General features: G+C 43.0%; 1 protein-coding gene across 1 annotated transcript in view; it reads right to left on the reverse strand.

Annotated features, from left to right (window-relative positions):
- The window catches only part of LOC141270499 (uncharacterized), a 228,608-nt gene extending 222,865 nt beyond the window's left edge, over positions 1 to 5,743 (reverse strand). Inside the window, exons 1-2 of the mRNA XM_073680505.1 lie at positions 5,657 to 5,743; positions 3,521 to 3,561 (exon numbers count right to left, since the gene is read on the reverse strand). Coding sequence (XP_073536606.1) covers positions 3,521 to 3,546 — 26 coding nt within the window. The 5' untranslated portion in view covers positions 3,547 to 3,561; positions 5,657 to 5,743. The remainder of the gene's footprint in view (positions 1 to 3,520; positions 3,562 to 5,656) is intronic.
- Positions 5,744 to 15,036: the final 9,293 nt, after the last annotated feature.

A 15,036-nucleotide genomic window follows, 5' to 3' on the forward strand; every position in this document is an offset into this window, starting at 1 on the left:
ACAACTTTTGGCAGGCACAATTATTAGAAAATGGAAGAAACCTAAGATGACTGTCAATCTTCCTCAGTCTGGGGCTCCATGTAAGATCTCGCCTCGTGGGGTAAGGATGATTATGAGCGGTCATGAATGAGCCCAGAGCTACATGGGAGGACCTGGTCAATGACCTGAAGAGACCTGGAACCAGTCTCAAACATTACAATTAGTAACACACTACGCCATCATGGATTAAAATACTGAAGGGCACACAAGGTTCCACTAGTCACACCAGCACATGTCCAGGCCCAGTTGAAGTTTGTCAATGACCATCTGGATGATCCAGAGGAGGCATGGGATAAGGTCATGTGGTCAGATGAGATCAAAATAGAACTTTTGATATCAACTCCATTCACCGTGTTTGGTGGAAGAAGGATGAGGACACCTTTTCAACTGGCAAGGATGGTGGGGGAAACATCATACTTTTGGGGTGCTTGTCTGTAAAGGGGACAGGGTGACTGCACCGCAATGAAGGGAAGATGGATGGGGTCATGTATTGCGAGATTTTGGCCAACAACCTCCTTACCTCAGTAAGAGCATTGAAGATGAGTTGTGGCTGGGTCTTCCAGCATGACAATGACCTGAAACTCACAGCCAGGACAACTAAGGAGTGGCTCCATAAGAAGCATTTCAAGGTCCTGGAATGGCCTAGCCAGTCTCCAGACCTGACCCAATAGAAAATCCCAGTGACAGCCCCGAATCCTGAAAGTTCTGGAGAAGATCTATATGGAGGAGTGGGCCAAAATCCCTTGTGCAGTGTGTGTAAACTTGGTCATGAACTACAGGAAACGTCTGACCTCTGTAACTGCAAACAAAGGTTAGTGTAATAAATATTAAGTTTTGTTTTTTTATTGTATCAAATAATTATTTCATGTCTAAAATCTAATTATGTAAAAATCATACAATGTGATTTTCTGATTTTTTTTCTTAACATTCTGCCTCTCACAGGTGAACTGTACCTACAATTAAAATTAAAGACCTCTCCATTGTTTGTAGGTGGGAAAACTTGCAAAATCGGCAGCGTGTCAAATATTTACTCCACTGTATATTACACACATACAGGTGAATCTCACTAAATTAGAATATCAGCACAAAGTTAATTTATTTCAGTTCTTCAATACAAAAAGTGAAAGTCATATATTATATAGAGTCATTACAAACAGTGATCTATTTCAAGTGTTTATTTCTGGTAATGTTGATGATTATGGCTTACAGCCAATGAAATCACAACACAAAAGTCATTATCTCAGTAAATTAAAATAATTAACAAAAAACACCTGCAAAGGCTCCCTAAGCGTTTAAAAAGGTCCCGTAGTCTATTTCAGTAGGCTCCACAATCATGGGGAAGACTGCTGACTTGACAGATGTCCAGAAGGTAGTCATTGATACACTCCACAAGGTCCCAGAGTTCCAATTTTCATTTGGAAATCAAGGTCCCAGAGTCTGGAGGAACAGTGGAGAGGCACACAAATAATTTTACCTCTATACAAGTCACTAGTGCGACCACACTTAGAATACTGTTTACAGTTCTGGTCTCCGGTGTATAAGAAAGACATTGCTGAACTAGAGCGGGTGCAGAGAATAGCGACCAAGGTTATTAAAGGACCGAGGGGTCTGCAATACCAAGACAGGTTATTACACTTGGGGTTATTTACTGTGGAAAAAACGAAGGCTTAGGGGTGATCTTATTACTATGTACAAGTATACGAGGGGACAGTACCTTTCTACTAATCGTTTTACTCTGAGGCCTGAGACGGGGACAAGGGGGCATCTTCTACGTCTGGAAGAAAGAAGGTTTAATCATAATCACAGACGCGGATTCTTTACTGTAAGAGCAGTGAGACTATGGAACTCTTTGCCACATGATGTTGTAATAAGTGATTCACTACTAAAATTTAAGAAGGGCCTGGATTACTTTCTTGAAAAGTATAATATTAGAGGATATATATATTAGATTGCTTGATAGGGCGTTGATCCAGGGAGCTAGTCTGATTGCAGTATGTGGAGTCAAGAAGGAATTTTTTTCCCCAATGTGGAGCTTAGTGTTTGCCACATGGGTTTTTTTTTGCTTTCCTCTGGATCAACATGGTAGGCTATGGGTTGAACTAGATGGACTTAGTTTTTAAGGTTGAAGGAAGACTATGTTACTATCCAGGCTGCTTGAGGTCTAGTGTGAAGTTTCCACAAACAGTTTCCATTAACAGAAATAAACACGTGAAATAGATCACTCTGTTTGTAATGACTCTATATAATATATGAGTTTTACGTTTTGTATTGAAGAACTGAAATAAATTACCTTTTTGATGATATTCTAATTTAGTGAGTAGCACCTGTAGCAGCAAAAGTACAAAAAAGTGGTGTACTTTAGAGGTGAGGCTCAACAGGGAGTGTGTTTTAATAGTTAGATATGAAATCATACATTGCTTGCAGACCATATATACAATACCAGGTAAAAATATCACTATTCATCCCTGAAATCCTTTATTTTAAATTTTATTTTAAATGTCAAGCTCAAGGATAGTCGTGGATACTAATATAGCTTAACTATAATGGGGGTCGTTTGGTTTCAATTAAAGTGTGCAGCATTTGGCGGATACCACAATGGAAGTTAGAAAAAAAAAACATTATAAAGAGATGTGGATGATGATTTTTATATCCGTCATGCAATAAATACAGTTTGAAACAAAACGGATATTGGTTCTGGTGCCATATTCCTGTATGGAGAGTGGTTCTGGTGACGTATTCATGTACAGATGGGGATTGTGGTGACATCTTAATGTAGTGATGGTTGTTCTGGTACTGTATTCATGTACTATTAATGGTTTTGTTGATGTAATCACGTAGCGATGATGGTTCTGGGTCTGTATTCCTCACCAGAAACATCAGTAAATGAATACAAAACTAAAATCATCATCAGTATATGAATACATCACCAGAGCCATCAACAGTACATAAAAACGGCACCAGAACCATCATCAGTAAATTAATAGGTCACTAGAACCAACATCAGTGCATGAATACATCACCAAAACCGCCATCAGTAGATAAATGCATCATCAGAACCTTCATCAGTACATGAATACCTCACAAGAATCATTGTCAGTAAATAAATACAATACCAGTACCATCAGTACATGAATATATCACCAGAATCACCATCAATACATGAATATATTCCCAAGCTTATTATAGCAATCAATTGTAATGTCAAGTTAGACCCATATACATTTGTATCTGGTGAACCTACAACTCCCAGTATGTCCTTAACAATAGTAAGGAGATGCTGGGAGTTGTTGTTGTAATCAGTCATTATTAGACTGTGGACCACAGTACTGATGAGATGTAGTCAGTATAAAAAAATAAACATTTACATCCAGGTACCTTATAGGTGACATCTTTTTTTATTTGAGTAGTTTCTATCTTTTCATCTCCATGTTGTCCAGATGGCATGGTGACTTTTCACATCCACACTTCTCTGCAGACTTACCTCTTCTCCAGTCTCCTGCAGCACATCCCGACACGGTGCCCCTAAAAATAAGAGTGTTTTTAAAATGTCCTCAGCATAAAAATATCTGTCCATATTATGACTTAAATAAACCTCCTATTGTATATGGCCTCCACACTGTCTGCCCTTATGAGCTACATCTGCCACAATGTCTGCCTTAATGAGGAATACCCGCCTCACTGTCTGCCATTATCAGCTATAACCGCCACACCATCTGCCTCTATAAACCACGACCTATACCATTGCTGCCACGCTAACCTCATAGCGGCCACGTGGTTTGCCGTCATTGGCATTACACCACTTATGATAATAATAACACAAAATAAAAGATGTATGAAAAAAATATATAATTTTTTTTTAATCCTAATGATAAATAATGTTAATTCCCAAAGGCGATGTGGTCTGTTAGGAATAAATCCACCATGTTCAGGAGTATCCTCCGATGCGCTCTTCCTTGAAATGGTTTATTAACTCATTCAGTGCTCTTAATTTTGCATGAGGTTATATCTCTATGGTGTTTCCATGAAGATCATCGGAGGAAACTCCTGAACCCGTGAGTCATGGTGAATTTATGACCACCAGGTCTAGTATTAATTCACTAATAAGGATCAGGTCCTTTAGCCCACTGGGATTTAGCCACATGACTAGATATATGGCTGTTCTGTGCTTACAGGATTATTCTTGTGGGAATCGGCTGCAACATTGCTCCACTGTGTGCCCTAGCCCCAGCCATTACTATGCTGGATGCCTGGGGCTGGAGGAAGGTGAAGCGGAGCTGCAGGCATTCAGCAAGGTAGTGCCCTATACAGGTGCCTACGCCTCGTCACGGCCCTGACTGTAGCTAAAGAGCAAACTATGGTGACCCCAACACAATATGATGCCCCAACACCGCTCTCCACACAATATGATGGGCCCCCATACAGACCTCCACATAGGCCTGCAAACAGAATAATGGCCCCCACTTAGCCCTCCAAACATTATAATGGCCCTACATAGCCTTCCATGTAATAGAATGTGCCCCATATTGCCTTCCATGTAATATAATGGGCTCCACGTAGCTCATCATATAATATCCCCCACACAGACCTCCAGACAATATCATGGCCCCACATAGCCTTCCATATTATTACTATTTATTATTATAGCGCCATTATTTCCATGGCGCTTTACATGTGAAAATGGGGTATATGTAGCAGACAACAAGTACAATTGTTTGAACAAAAACAAGTCACCGACTAGTACAGGAGGAGAGAGGACCCTGCCCATGAGGGCTCACAATCTAGAAATATAATGGTCCCATATATCCCTAAATATAATGTAATGGGCCCCTCATTGGGTTCCATATAATATAATATCCCCTACAATGTACCCAATGATTAGAAAAAAAAATAAAAAATACTCACCTGTCTCCGGTCCCCGTTGCTCTGGTGTCCTCGGCGTGTCTTCTGCAGCTCTGCACTGCTCGACAATTATGGAGGAGGAAATGTTTGCGGATTCTTTCTCCTCCATCATTGCTTTCAACTGTATCAGCATCCAGGATGCCAGTACTTGAAAACGTGATGCTGGGCGATGGGGGGCCAGTGTCAGTGCTGGCACAGAGCCCTCCCCCAACTTACGTGCCCCATAGCGGCCACGTGGTTTGCCTTCATTGGCGTTACACCACATGATAATAATGACACAAAAAAGATGTATGAAAAAAATATATACATTATTTTTTAATCCTAATGATAAATAATGGTAATTCCCAAAGGCGATGTGGTCTGTTAGGAATAAATCCACCATGTTCAGGAGTATCCTCCGATGCGCTCTTCCTTGAAATGGTTTATTAACTCATTCAGTGCTCTTAATTTTGCATGAGGTTATATCTCTATGGTGTTTCCATGAAGATCATCGGAGGAAACTCCTGAACCCGTGAGTCATGGTGAATTTATGACCACCAGGTCTAGTATTAATTCACTAATAAGGATCAGGTCCTTTAGCCCACTGGGATTTAGCCACATGACTAGATATATGGTTGTTCTGTGCTTACAGGATTATTCTTGTGGGAATCGGCTGCGATATCCCCTGAGCAATATATATCTAGTATTAATGCGCCAGTAATGGGGGATCTCCACATACCTCCACCTGCAGAGCCGCCACCACATATATGGCTGTTCTGTGCACACAGGACCTGTGATGAGGTCACAGGAGGGGAGGAGTCAGGGGTCACATGATCAGGGGTCTCCGTGTATGTACAGGGATGTCTGTAGTGAAGACGTTACATGGAGACTTCTCCGCAGTCAGTGACATTTCCGGCATTATTTGCCCCCCACTACTGGCACAATTACCCCGCGCCGCCTTTTCTACAGTTTTATGTGTGAATGTAACGTGGGATTTTCCTGCTTGAAGACAAATAGACGACATACATTATTATTACCAGTTACCGGACGTCTACTATATGGCGGCATTATATTTTTGAACGTCCTTTTATTTTTTAGGACATTAGAAGGTTTATTGGTTTAGTAGCAAATATCCAACATGGATCTTTCTTCTTTGGAGACCAAGTCATTTTATAAGTGATATTTGAGGGGCCACATTTCTCCTGTATTAGAGAAGCTCGGCCATTAAGTGTTATATCCAGTAAATGTGTGTATGTGCATGTAATGTAGTGTGAGGGTATTTCTATACTGTCCTACTGCCACCCTCTCTGGTGTCCAGCGCTGTTCTGTTCCTCTTCAGTGATGTCACCTCAGCTGACACTCGCGGCTCTCGCTATACTCAATGTGTGAGCCGAAGTCTCTTATACAATGTAAGTGTATTTATCCTCGTTCTGACGCTCCATAGACTTACATTGTAGAAGTCACTTCTGGGTCACGCAGAGCGCAGAGTAATCCGGAGAGTCAGAAGAGCGGAGACATCACTCAGAAGAAGAGAAGAACGGCGCTGGACACCAGAGAGAGCAGCGATAGGAAAGTATATTAATACACTCACACTACATTACATTACATACACAAATTTATTGAACATAAACCTTAATGGGAGTACTTCTCTAAATGCTTCATCTCTAGAAGTGTTCATCATCTCATTGGGGAAGATTGATTAAGGGTGGTCAGATGCTTCTCAGAAAGCTGCCGCTTCTCCGAGCGCTCCAGTGCAGGTAAATTCCCCTGAGGAGACGTTGCTGTTGCAAGACAAAATAATGCCAAAGATCCCTGCCCTAGATTAGACTTATGGTGTCCAAATTACTAGGTCATAATCAGGCTACCTTTGAAAGAGAAGGGAGATGGTCTATTCTCATCAGATCTATATCCACATATCCACAGGTGTACACCACCAAAAATAATCATGTTAGATAGGGGGAAGGGGAAGTAGGAGAAGTGTGGATATATAGAAAAATTTAAATTTAAAATTCATAACCTTTATTCATTTATTAAATCTTAAAATACAAAATATTTAATGCATCTATAGATGCATATAAGGTAACCATCTATTAGAGTATAAAGATGGTACCCACTAATAAGTCTGGCTAGATGCAGTGTAGGGCAAATTTGGGACACCTCTGTCCAGTCCCTCTAATATAGGACCGAGGAAATATGTAAATGATATCCCCATATATTGGAATAGCCTCAATGCTAATATCAGGTGGAGCAGTTATGCAATTCAAAGAATATGAAAATTAATTGTTATCTTGGCAAATTATTTCACTATCATGTATAAATCTGCCTTGGGACACAACTGTACACCCCCTAATTATCCCATAAAAATGAGATGACATAGGTCTAGCAGTTTGTAATATTACGGTAGTAATAGATGTCAGCTATAATCACTAACTCTGCCCAATACCGCAGTAGTCTATAATAAAGTGCACTGTCATCCATAGTCCTTTGAAGGCAACAATTAGAGGGCCTCATTCCAATATTAAGAAAGTGTAGTTTATGTGCTCCTACACTCATAAAGGCTCTGCACAAAGTTCAAATCTAGGAAAAAATAATAAGGAGGGTCATCCAGTCATATATAGTCCCTAGAGGGCAACAACTGGAGGGCCTCATTCAAATATTGAAGATTAAAAATGCTTTATGTGCTGCTGTCATCTGGTGGTGTGGAAAAGTCTGGTCTAGTCCAGGCTTTGCTCATTTTTATCAGAGTGAGCCTATCAGCACTTTCTGTTGACAGGCAAAAGTGCCTGTCTGTTATGATCCCCCTCCGGTGGTACTAAAAACCCGCTCAGACAAGACAAAAGTGGTAGGGTAGCACAACACCTCCAAGGCATAGAGGGACAGCTCATGCCAGGTGTCCAGCTTTGAGACCCAATAGTTGAAGGTCACAGAGGAATTAGGGAGTATCATTAAACTGCAAGAGAATCCCTCGCAGGGGTAATTATCCCATAAAGCATTTACTCAATATACAAAAAGCAAAAAGATTCTGCAACAAAAAAAATGCCAGGACAAAAATGATCTTTTATAAATTTTAAAAAGTTATAAATTTTATTACATAGTAAAACATTAACAATAAAATCCAAAATACAGACCCAAAGACACATACAAAAAAGGTTGGTGGGTTACTGAGGAGACCAAAAGGTAAAATTTACACTAGGTAAACAATATATATAATATTTTAGTATATACACTGAGCAGTCAGGTAAGTATGACACAATAGTTTTGTAATAATAATACACTCTCAGGTAGTTTAACTAGGTAGAGATACACTGCTCAAAAAAATAAAGGGATCACTCAAACAACACATCCTAGATCTGCAAAATATTCTCATTGAATACTTTGTTCTGTGCAAAGTTGAATGTGCTGACCACAAAATCACACAAAAATCATCAATGGAAATCAAATTTGTTAACCAATGGAGGCCTGGATTTGGAGTCACCCCCAAAATTAAAGTGGAAAAACACACTACAGGCTGATCCAACTTTGATGTAATGTCCTTAAAACAAGTCAAAATGAGGCTCAGTATTGTGTGTGGCCTCCACGTGCCTGTATGACCTCCCTACAACGCCTGGGCATGCTCCTGATGAGGTTGCGGATGGTCTCCTGTGGGATCTCCTCCCAGATCTGGACTAAAGCATCCGCCAACTCCTGGACAGTCTGTGGTGCAACGTGACGTTGGTGGATGGAGCGAGACATGATGTCCCATATGTGCTCGATCGGATTCAGGTCTAGGGAACGAGCCGGCCAGTCCATAGCTTCAATGCCTTCATCTTGCAGGAACTGCTGACACACTCCAACCACATGAGGTCTGGCATTGTCCTGCATTACGAGGAACCCAGGGCCAACCGCACCAGCATATGGTCTCACAAGGGGTCTGAGGATCTCATCTCGGTACCTAATGGCAGTCAGGCTACCTCTGGTGAACACATGGAGGGCTGTGCGGCTCTCCAAAGAAATGCCACCCCACACCATTACTGACCCACTGCCAAACCGGTCATGCTGAAGGATGTTGCAGGCAGCAGATCACTCTCCATGGCGTCTCCAGACTCTGTCACGTCTGTCACATGTGCTCAGTGTGAACCTGCTTTCATCTGTGAAGAGCACAGGGTGCCAGTGGCGACTTTGTCAATCCTGGTGTTCTGTGGCAAATGCAAAGCGTCCAGCACGGTGTTGGGCTGTGAGCACAACCCCCATCTGTGGACGTCGGGCCCTCACACCACCCTCATGGAGTCGGTTTCTAACCGTTTGTGCAGACACATGCACATTTGTGGCCTGCTGGAGGTCATTTCGCAGGCCTCTGGCAGTGCTCCTCCTGTTCCTCCTTGCACAAAGGAGGAGGTAATGGTCCTGCTGCTGGGTTGTTGCCCTCCTATGGCTCCCTCCACATCTCCTGGTATCTGCTCCATGCTTTGGACACTGTGCTGACAGACACAGCTACCCTTCTTGCCACAGCTCGCACTGATGTGCCATCCTGGATGAACTGCACTACCTGAGCAACTTCTGTGGGATGTTCTGTAGACACTGCCTCATGCTACTGTACCTCTAGGGGTGAGAGCAATGGTAAAATGAAAAAGTGACCAAAACAACAGTCAAAGAGGATGAGAACAGAGAAATGGTCTGTGGTCACCTCTTGCAGAACCACTCCTTTATAGGGGGTATATTGCTAATTGCCTATCATTTCTACCAGTTGTCTGTTCCATTTGCACAACAGCAGGAGAAATTGATTCACAAACAGTGTCGCTTCATAACTGGACAGGTAGATTTCACAGAAGTGTTATTGACTTGGAGTTACATTGTGTTGTTTAAGTGTTCCCTTTATTTTTTTGAGCAGTGTACATTTAAGTGTATAAAATAGGAGATGTCCCACAGTTGAAAAGAATGAAGTCAGTCATCATGTGGTATATATCCACAGTTATTCACTTACCCACCAAAGACCCAATACGCATTTCGCAAATGCTTCATCAGGGGTAGACCATTTTTGTCCTGGCATTTTTTGAAGAATCTTTTGCTTTTTGGTTTATTTATTATTATTATTATTATTTATTATTATAGCGCCATTTATTCCATGGCGCTTTACATGTGAAAAAGGGGGTATACACAGCAAAAACAATATCTATAAGAGGAATTAAGGAGTACGCTTGTTTGGTCGGCCAGGAATTGCTTGACCATCTCTACAAACTTTTCCCTCCTTGTCAAAAATACCAGGTCATCAGGCCCTGGACGCTGGGAGGGTGTTATGAAATTGGCCCAGGACTTTTACAGTGTACCCCTGCCTCTGTTGTACCTGGTGTGTGTCTCCCTCGTCTCTCCTCCTTGGTTGGCAAGGAAGCTTTCCCCCTGTTGCTAGCGTTGTCTGATGGGAATTTTTTCAACATATTTTCCACAATGGCCTTCTGGCATAGCACCATTTTAGTAAATCTCTCAGCCTCAGGAAGAAGAGATGCAAAGTTCTCCTTGTAGCATGGGTCTAGCAGGGCAAACAAACAGTACTCTTTTTTTGTGCAATATGAATATAACACGAGGGTCACAGGGATGGCAGCGGTACATAATGTTGGCCATATGTACCAAGCTCCCTACAGCCAACAGCCTACTAGCCTCTATTGCTCTAGAAACTAGCTCCTGTTCCTCCTCCTCAGCCTTTACATTCTCATTATTACCCAATCCATGCTGAGAAGATGAGATGAGGCTGAGCTGGCTTGTATCTCCCTGTCTCATGTCTTCCTCCATCTCCACTTGGTCCGCATGCATAGCTTCATGTTTCATTGTGAGCAGTGACTGTTTAAGTAGGCACAGAAGCGGGATCGTTGTGCTGATTATGGCGTCATCACCACTCACCATCTTTGTGGAGTCCTCAAAGTCTTGGAGAACAGCACAAATGGCAGACATCCATCCCCACTCTTCAGTTGTTATGTGCGGAGGCTGTCCAGAATACCGACAGTCGTGTTGGAGCTTGTATTCGACAACTGGCCTCTGCTGCTCACAAAACCTTGCCAGCATGTACAGTGTGGAGTTAAAGAGCATGGTCACGTTGCACACCAGTTAGTGAGCTGGCACTTGCATGCGCTGCTGCAGTACTGCCAATGCGGTGGCAGCTATAGCCAACTTGCGTAAATGGGCGCTTATGCGGCGTATCTTGACCAGAAGCTCTGACAAATCTGGGTATGTTTTCAGAAATCGCTGAACTACCAAGTTGAGCATGTGTGCTAAGCATGGTACATGTATGAGCTTCACAGCTGACACCAGGTTACGCCGATTATCACGCACGTCCATGCCTGGGTAGAGGTTCAGCAGCAAAAGCCACAGATCTGTCTGGTCTGTTATTCCTTTCAATAACTCTGCTGCAATGTGCAGTTTGTCTCCTAGACAAATTAGCTTCAGCAGAGCCTGTTGCCTCTTCGCTGAGGCAGTACTGCAGATCTTCCAGCTTCCTGCTGATGTGGACGATGCACTCTGAGATAAATCGGAGATAGAAGATGGGGAGAAGTAGGAGGGGGTAGAGGAACTGGTTTAGGAGGTGGAGGAAACCCTGATAAAAGTAGGGCCAGCAATCTTTGGCCTCTCGGGTGCTTAGATGACATGTGCCTGATCAGGCTGGTGCTGGTTAGGCTCTTAGTGGTCAAGCCCCTGCTGATTTTGGCATGGCACAGGTTGCAAATGACCATTTTTTTGTTTCAGAACTCTCTTTAAAAAAAAGTCCCAGACTGGGGAACACCTAACTTTTTGACGCAGAAATTCACGAGTGTTGTTGCTCTGAAGAACAGTTGTCTGCTTCCTCCCTCTGGTCCCCACCTGCCACTTCCTGACTGTTTTGGTGCTGCTGATCCACCCCCTTCAGCGCTGCTGGCCTCGCTTTGCATGTCAGCATCCCAGTTTGGATTAGTGAATTCGTCATCCACCACTTTGTCTTCCACTCCCGCACCCTGGTCCTCCTGACTTGGTGACTTAACTAGAACCTGAGTTATCAGCAACTGTGACTCATCATCATGTACCTGCTTTGCCATTGCCATTCCCCACCTTCATCTTCTTGTGACTGTGGCTGTTCTAAGTTTTGTGCATTACTAACAGCATGTCCTCCTGTTCCTCTTGGAACATGCGGAGTGAGAGGTCATAATCAAGAAATTATGTTGTAAAGAGCACCTCTGAGTGTCCTAGGGTGGGATCACTGGTCTCCTGGGACTCAAGATGCTGGGAGAAAGGTGGGCCAGGGTGAGGATAAAGTGATCCAGACTCTTGGCTGGTGAGACTGGACTGTGTGGAAGACTGAGTGGTGCTGGCGAGCATGCTGGAAGCATTATCTGCTATCCAACTGACCACCTGTTCGCACTAGTGTGGCTTGAAAAGTGGTGACCAGTGCCTCCCTGCAAAGTAGGACATGAAGCTATGTGTCATGGATGGGTGTGTTTCTTGTGCTCCAGAAACAGGCACAGTCGCACCTGCCCCATGTCCTCGGCGTTTGCGTGCACACTCATCAGCACTTCTACTTTTCTGTCCCTTATCACACGCCTTACTCATTTTCTAATTGCTAGATCTCTGGAAACCAAGTATATTTTTAATTTAAAAAAAATGAGTCACCTACAGCAGGCAAAGTTTTTGGGAGTTTAATATACCACCGTAATGTAACACTAAGCATGTTAAACTGAATGGATGACAATATATTCAATTTTTTCACCCCTCAAAAAATGAAGGTTTTCAACTGCAGCAGCTATATATTTAGCAACGGTTTGCAAAGCCCCGGCTAGAGGCTGTATTCAGCCACTCTCCCTGCACCTGCAGTTGTCCCTAGGCTAAATGCAGACTGTATCTCATACATACAAACAGCAAAGCACAAGATTAACCCTTGCAAGAACTGTTAGTATGATGTTCAGCACCAGTATCACCACTAAAGGACTCTGATTCGTGAAACTGTGCACACACAGGCCTGGACAACTACTCCCTACAACTACAACCTACTATGTGGCCAGCCAATCACAATAATGCCACCAAGCGGCATTACAGTGACTGGCAGGCAATCCCCACATGTTTACTGGCTCTGTAACAGGCGACAAACATGCGGGGTGGGAATTCAAGCTTGAAATTCGAGCACCAGCCAATGCTCGGCGAGTGCCAAGCACATCTGAGCACGAAGATCCTTCCCTTAGACATATCGCATTTATGAGAAGTCTCCAGTCTGCCCAGCAGAGAATCCATCTAATGTTTTGTTCGGCTATGAGCATGCCAGTCTCAAACAAGCTTCTTAATTTATTTTAATGGTCATAATGGTCACACTTGTTGCATGTCCCCTGAGATCTCTAACCAGGCACTTAATTTATTTTCTGATGCAGCAGGATCGACAGATTTTGGTACAATCTTTTGTAATCAGTGGTGTGCAGGAGCGTTGCCTGATTCATGGAAGAACCAAGGTTTTTGCAAAAACCTTACTTTACTAGATTTTTTTCCAATTGTTGCAGTGGTAGAAATATGGGGTGGCCATTTGGCCAGTAAGAAAGTGCGTGTTTTGGTGTGACAACCTCAGTGTGGCCCATTGCATAAATCGTTTATCTTCATCCTCACTTCCGATACACAGCCTCCTTCGCCACCTAGCACTGATGTGTTTATGCAAAAAAAATATCTGGTTTGGAGCCAGTCACATTCCTGGAATTAATAATAGTATTGCTGATACATTATCAAGCTTTAATTGGCAGGTTTTCAGAGAGCTTCTCCCCAATGCCCATCAGGTGGGCTCGCCTTGCCAGTCTTCCCTGTGGGACCTAGTAGCGAACATTGGATGCCTTTAGTTTGATCTTCCATTGCACCCTCAAAATGGTAATCTTATGGTAAGGCTTGGGAAAGGTGGTGCCTCTTGATTAAGTCCACAATTGGTGCCAGTCCAAACTTGAAGTAACAATCGAGTTTATTTTGCAACTTTATAATAAGGAGGATTCGGGGTTTTCTGCCCATATGCGTTTATCTGGTTTGGCTTTTTATTTTCAGCTAAGGATGGCCGAATGTTACAAATGCATTTATTGTTAGACAGGCCTTAAAAGGGTAGAAAAGGTCTCAACCTAGCAAGGAATGTAGATGACCTATTCTCTCTCCTTGCTCTCTCTTTCCCTTAAGCCATTGGTTTGTTCTTCCCATTTTAAGTTGTCTCTCTTGCCTGCTATGTTTGCAATTTTTTGGCTCCTAGTATATTAGTGAATTCATTCCAAGTTCAAAAAATAGGTCAGTGGGTGGCTTACTATTTGGCGACATGGTTATTGAGGCTAATGCAATACGTCTCCATATTCGCATATCAAAAACAGAAAAAGCGGGCAGGGGCACTTGGCTTCCCTTACACTCAGTTTCAGGTTTGGTTTGTCCATTTAAATTAGTCGTCAACTATTTAAGTTGTAGATGTGGCTGTAAATTCTTCTTGTCACATGTGGATGGTTCCCCCTTAACAAAATTTCAATTCCAGGCAATTTATCATAAATGCTTACAGGCTGCAGGAGTTTGACAACATGGTTATTGTACACATTGTAATGCTAGTGGATCATGTACCCACTGTGCCACTAGCCGGGTTTATCCTGAAGGGGCATAACTAAGCAGCTACCTGGTTTTCACTGAGGCCTCTGATGGTGAGGTCAGGCTTGCGCAGCAGGTAGCTGCCAGGTACAACTCCAGGGCAGTTTCCGAAACAATAGAGGCTGACCCCAAAAGTCAGGGATGCTGGTTAGGCGTGTGTCCCAGGCAGGACAGGACGGCCACTGGTACGCATACAGATTGTGCAGCTTCACGATAGAAGATAGTGTGGCCACTGGTACTGGTACACTGTGTGGCTTCTAGATAGCAGACAGGATGGCCACTGGTACTGGTACAGATTGTTCGATTTCTGGATAGCAGATGGGTCAGGTATCAAGGTGGGTTACAAGCTAAGTAATACAGGAAAGAGAAAAGACAAAACGGACAAGGGAACTGATTAGGCAGGCAAGAAATAACTGACTTTGCATTAATGTTGCTCAGGCACCTCCCATTAGGTGGTGGTGCCTTAGATAGTAAGTGTCTCTCAGCTTTTGGCTGGTAATAATTTTGGAGAATGCACTTTAAGAGACAAGAAGCGCACCC

Source organism: Phyllobates terribilis, unplaced genomic scaffold (genome assembly GCF_046119375.1).
Source record: "Phyllobates terribilis strain yellow unplaced genomic scaffold, ASM4611937v1 Scaffold_5__5_contigs__length_657084704, whole genome shotgun sequence".
Classification (NCBI taxonomy): Eukaryota; Metazoa; Chordata; class Amphibia; order Anura; family Dendrobatidae; genus Phyllobates; species Phyllobates terribilis.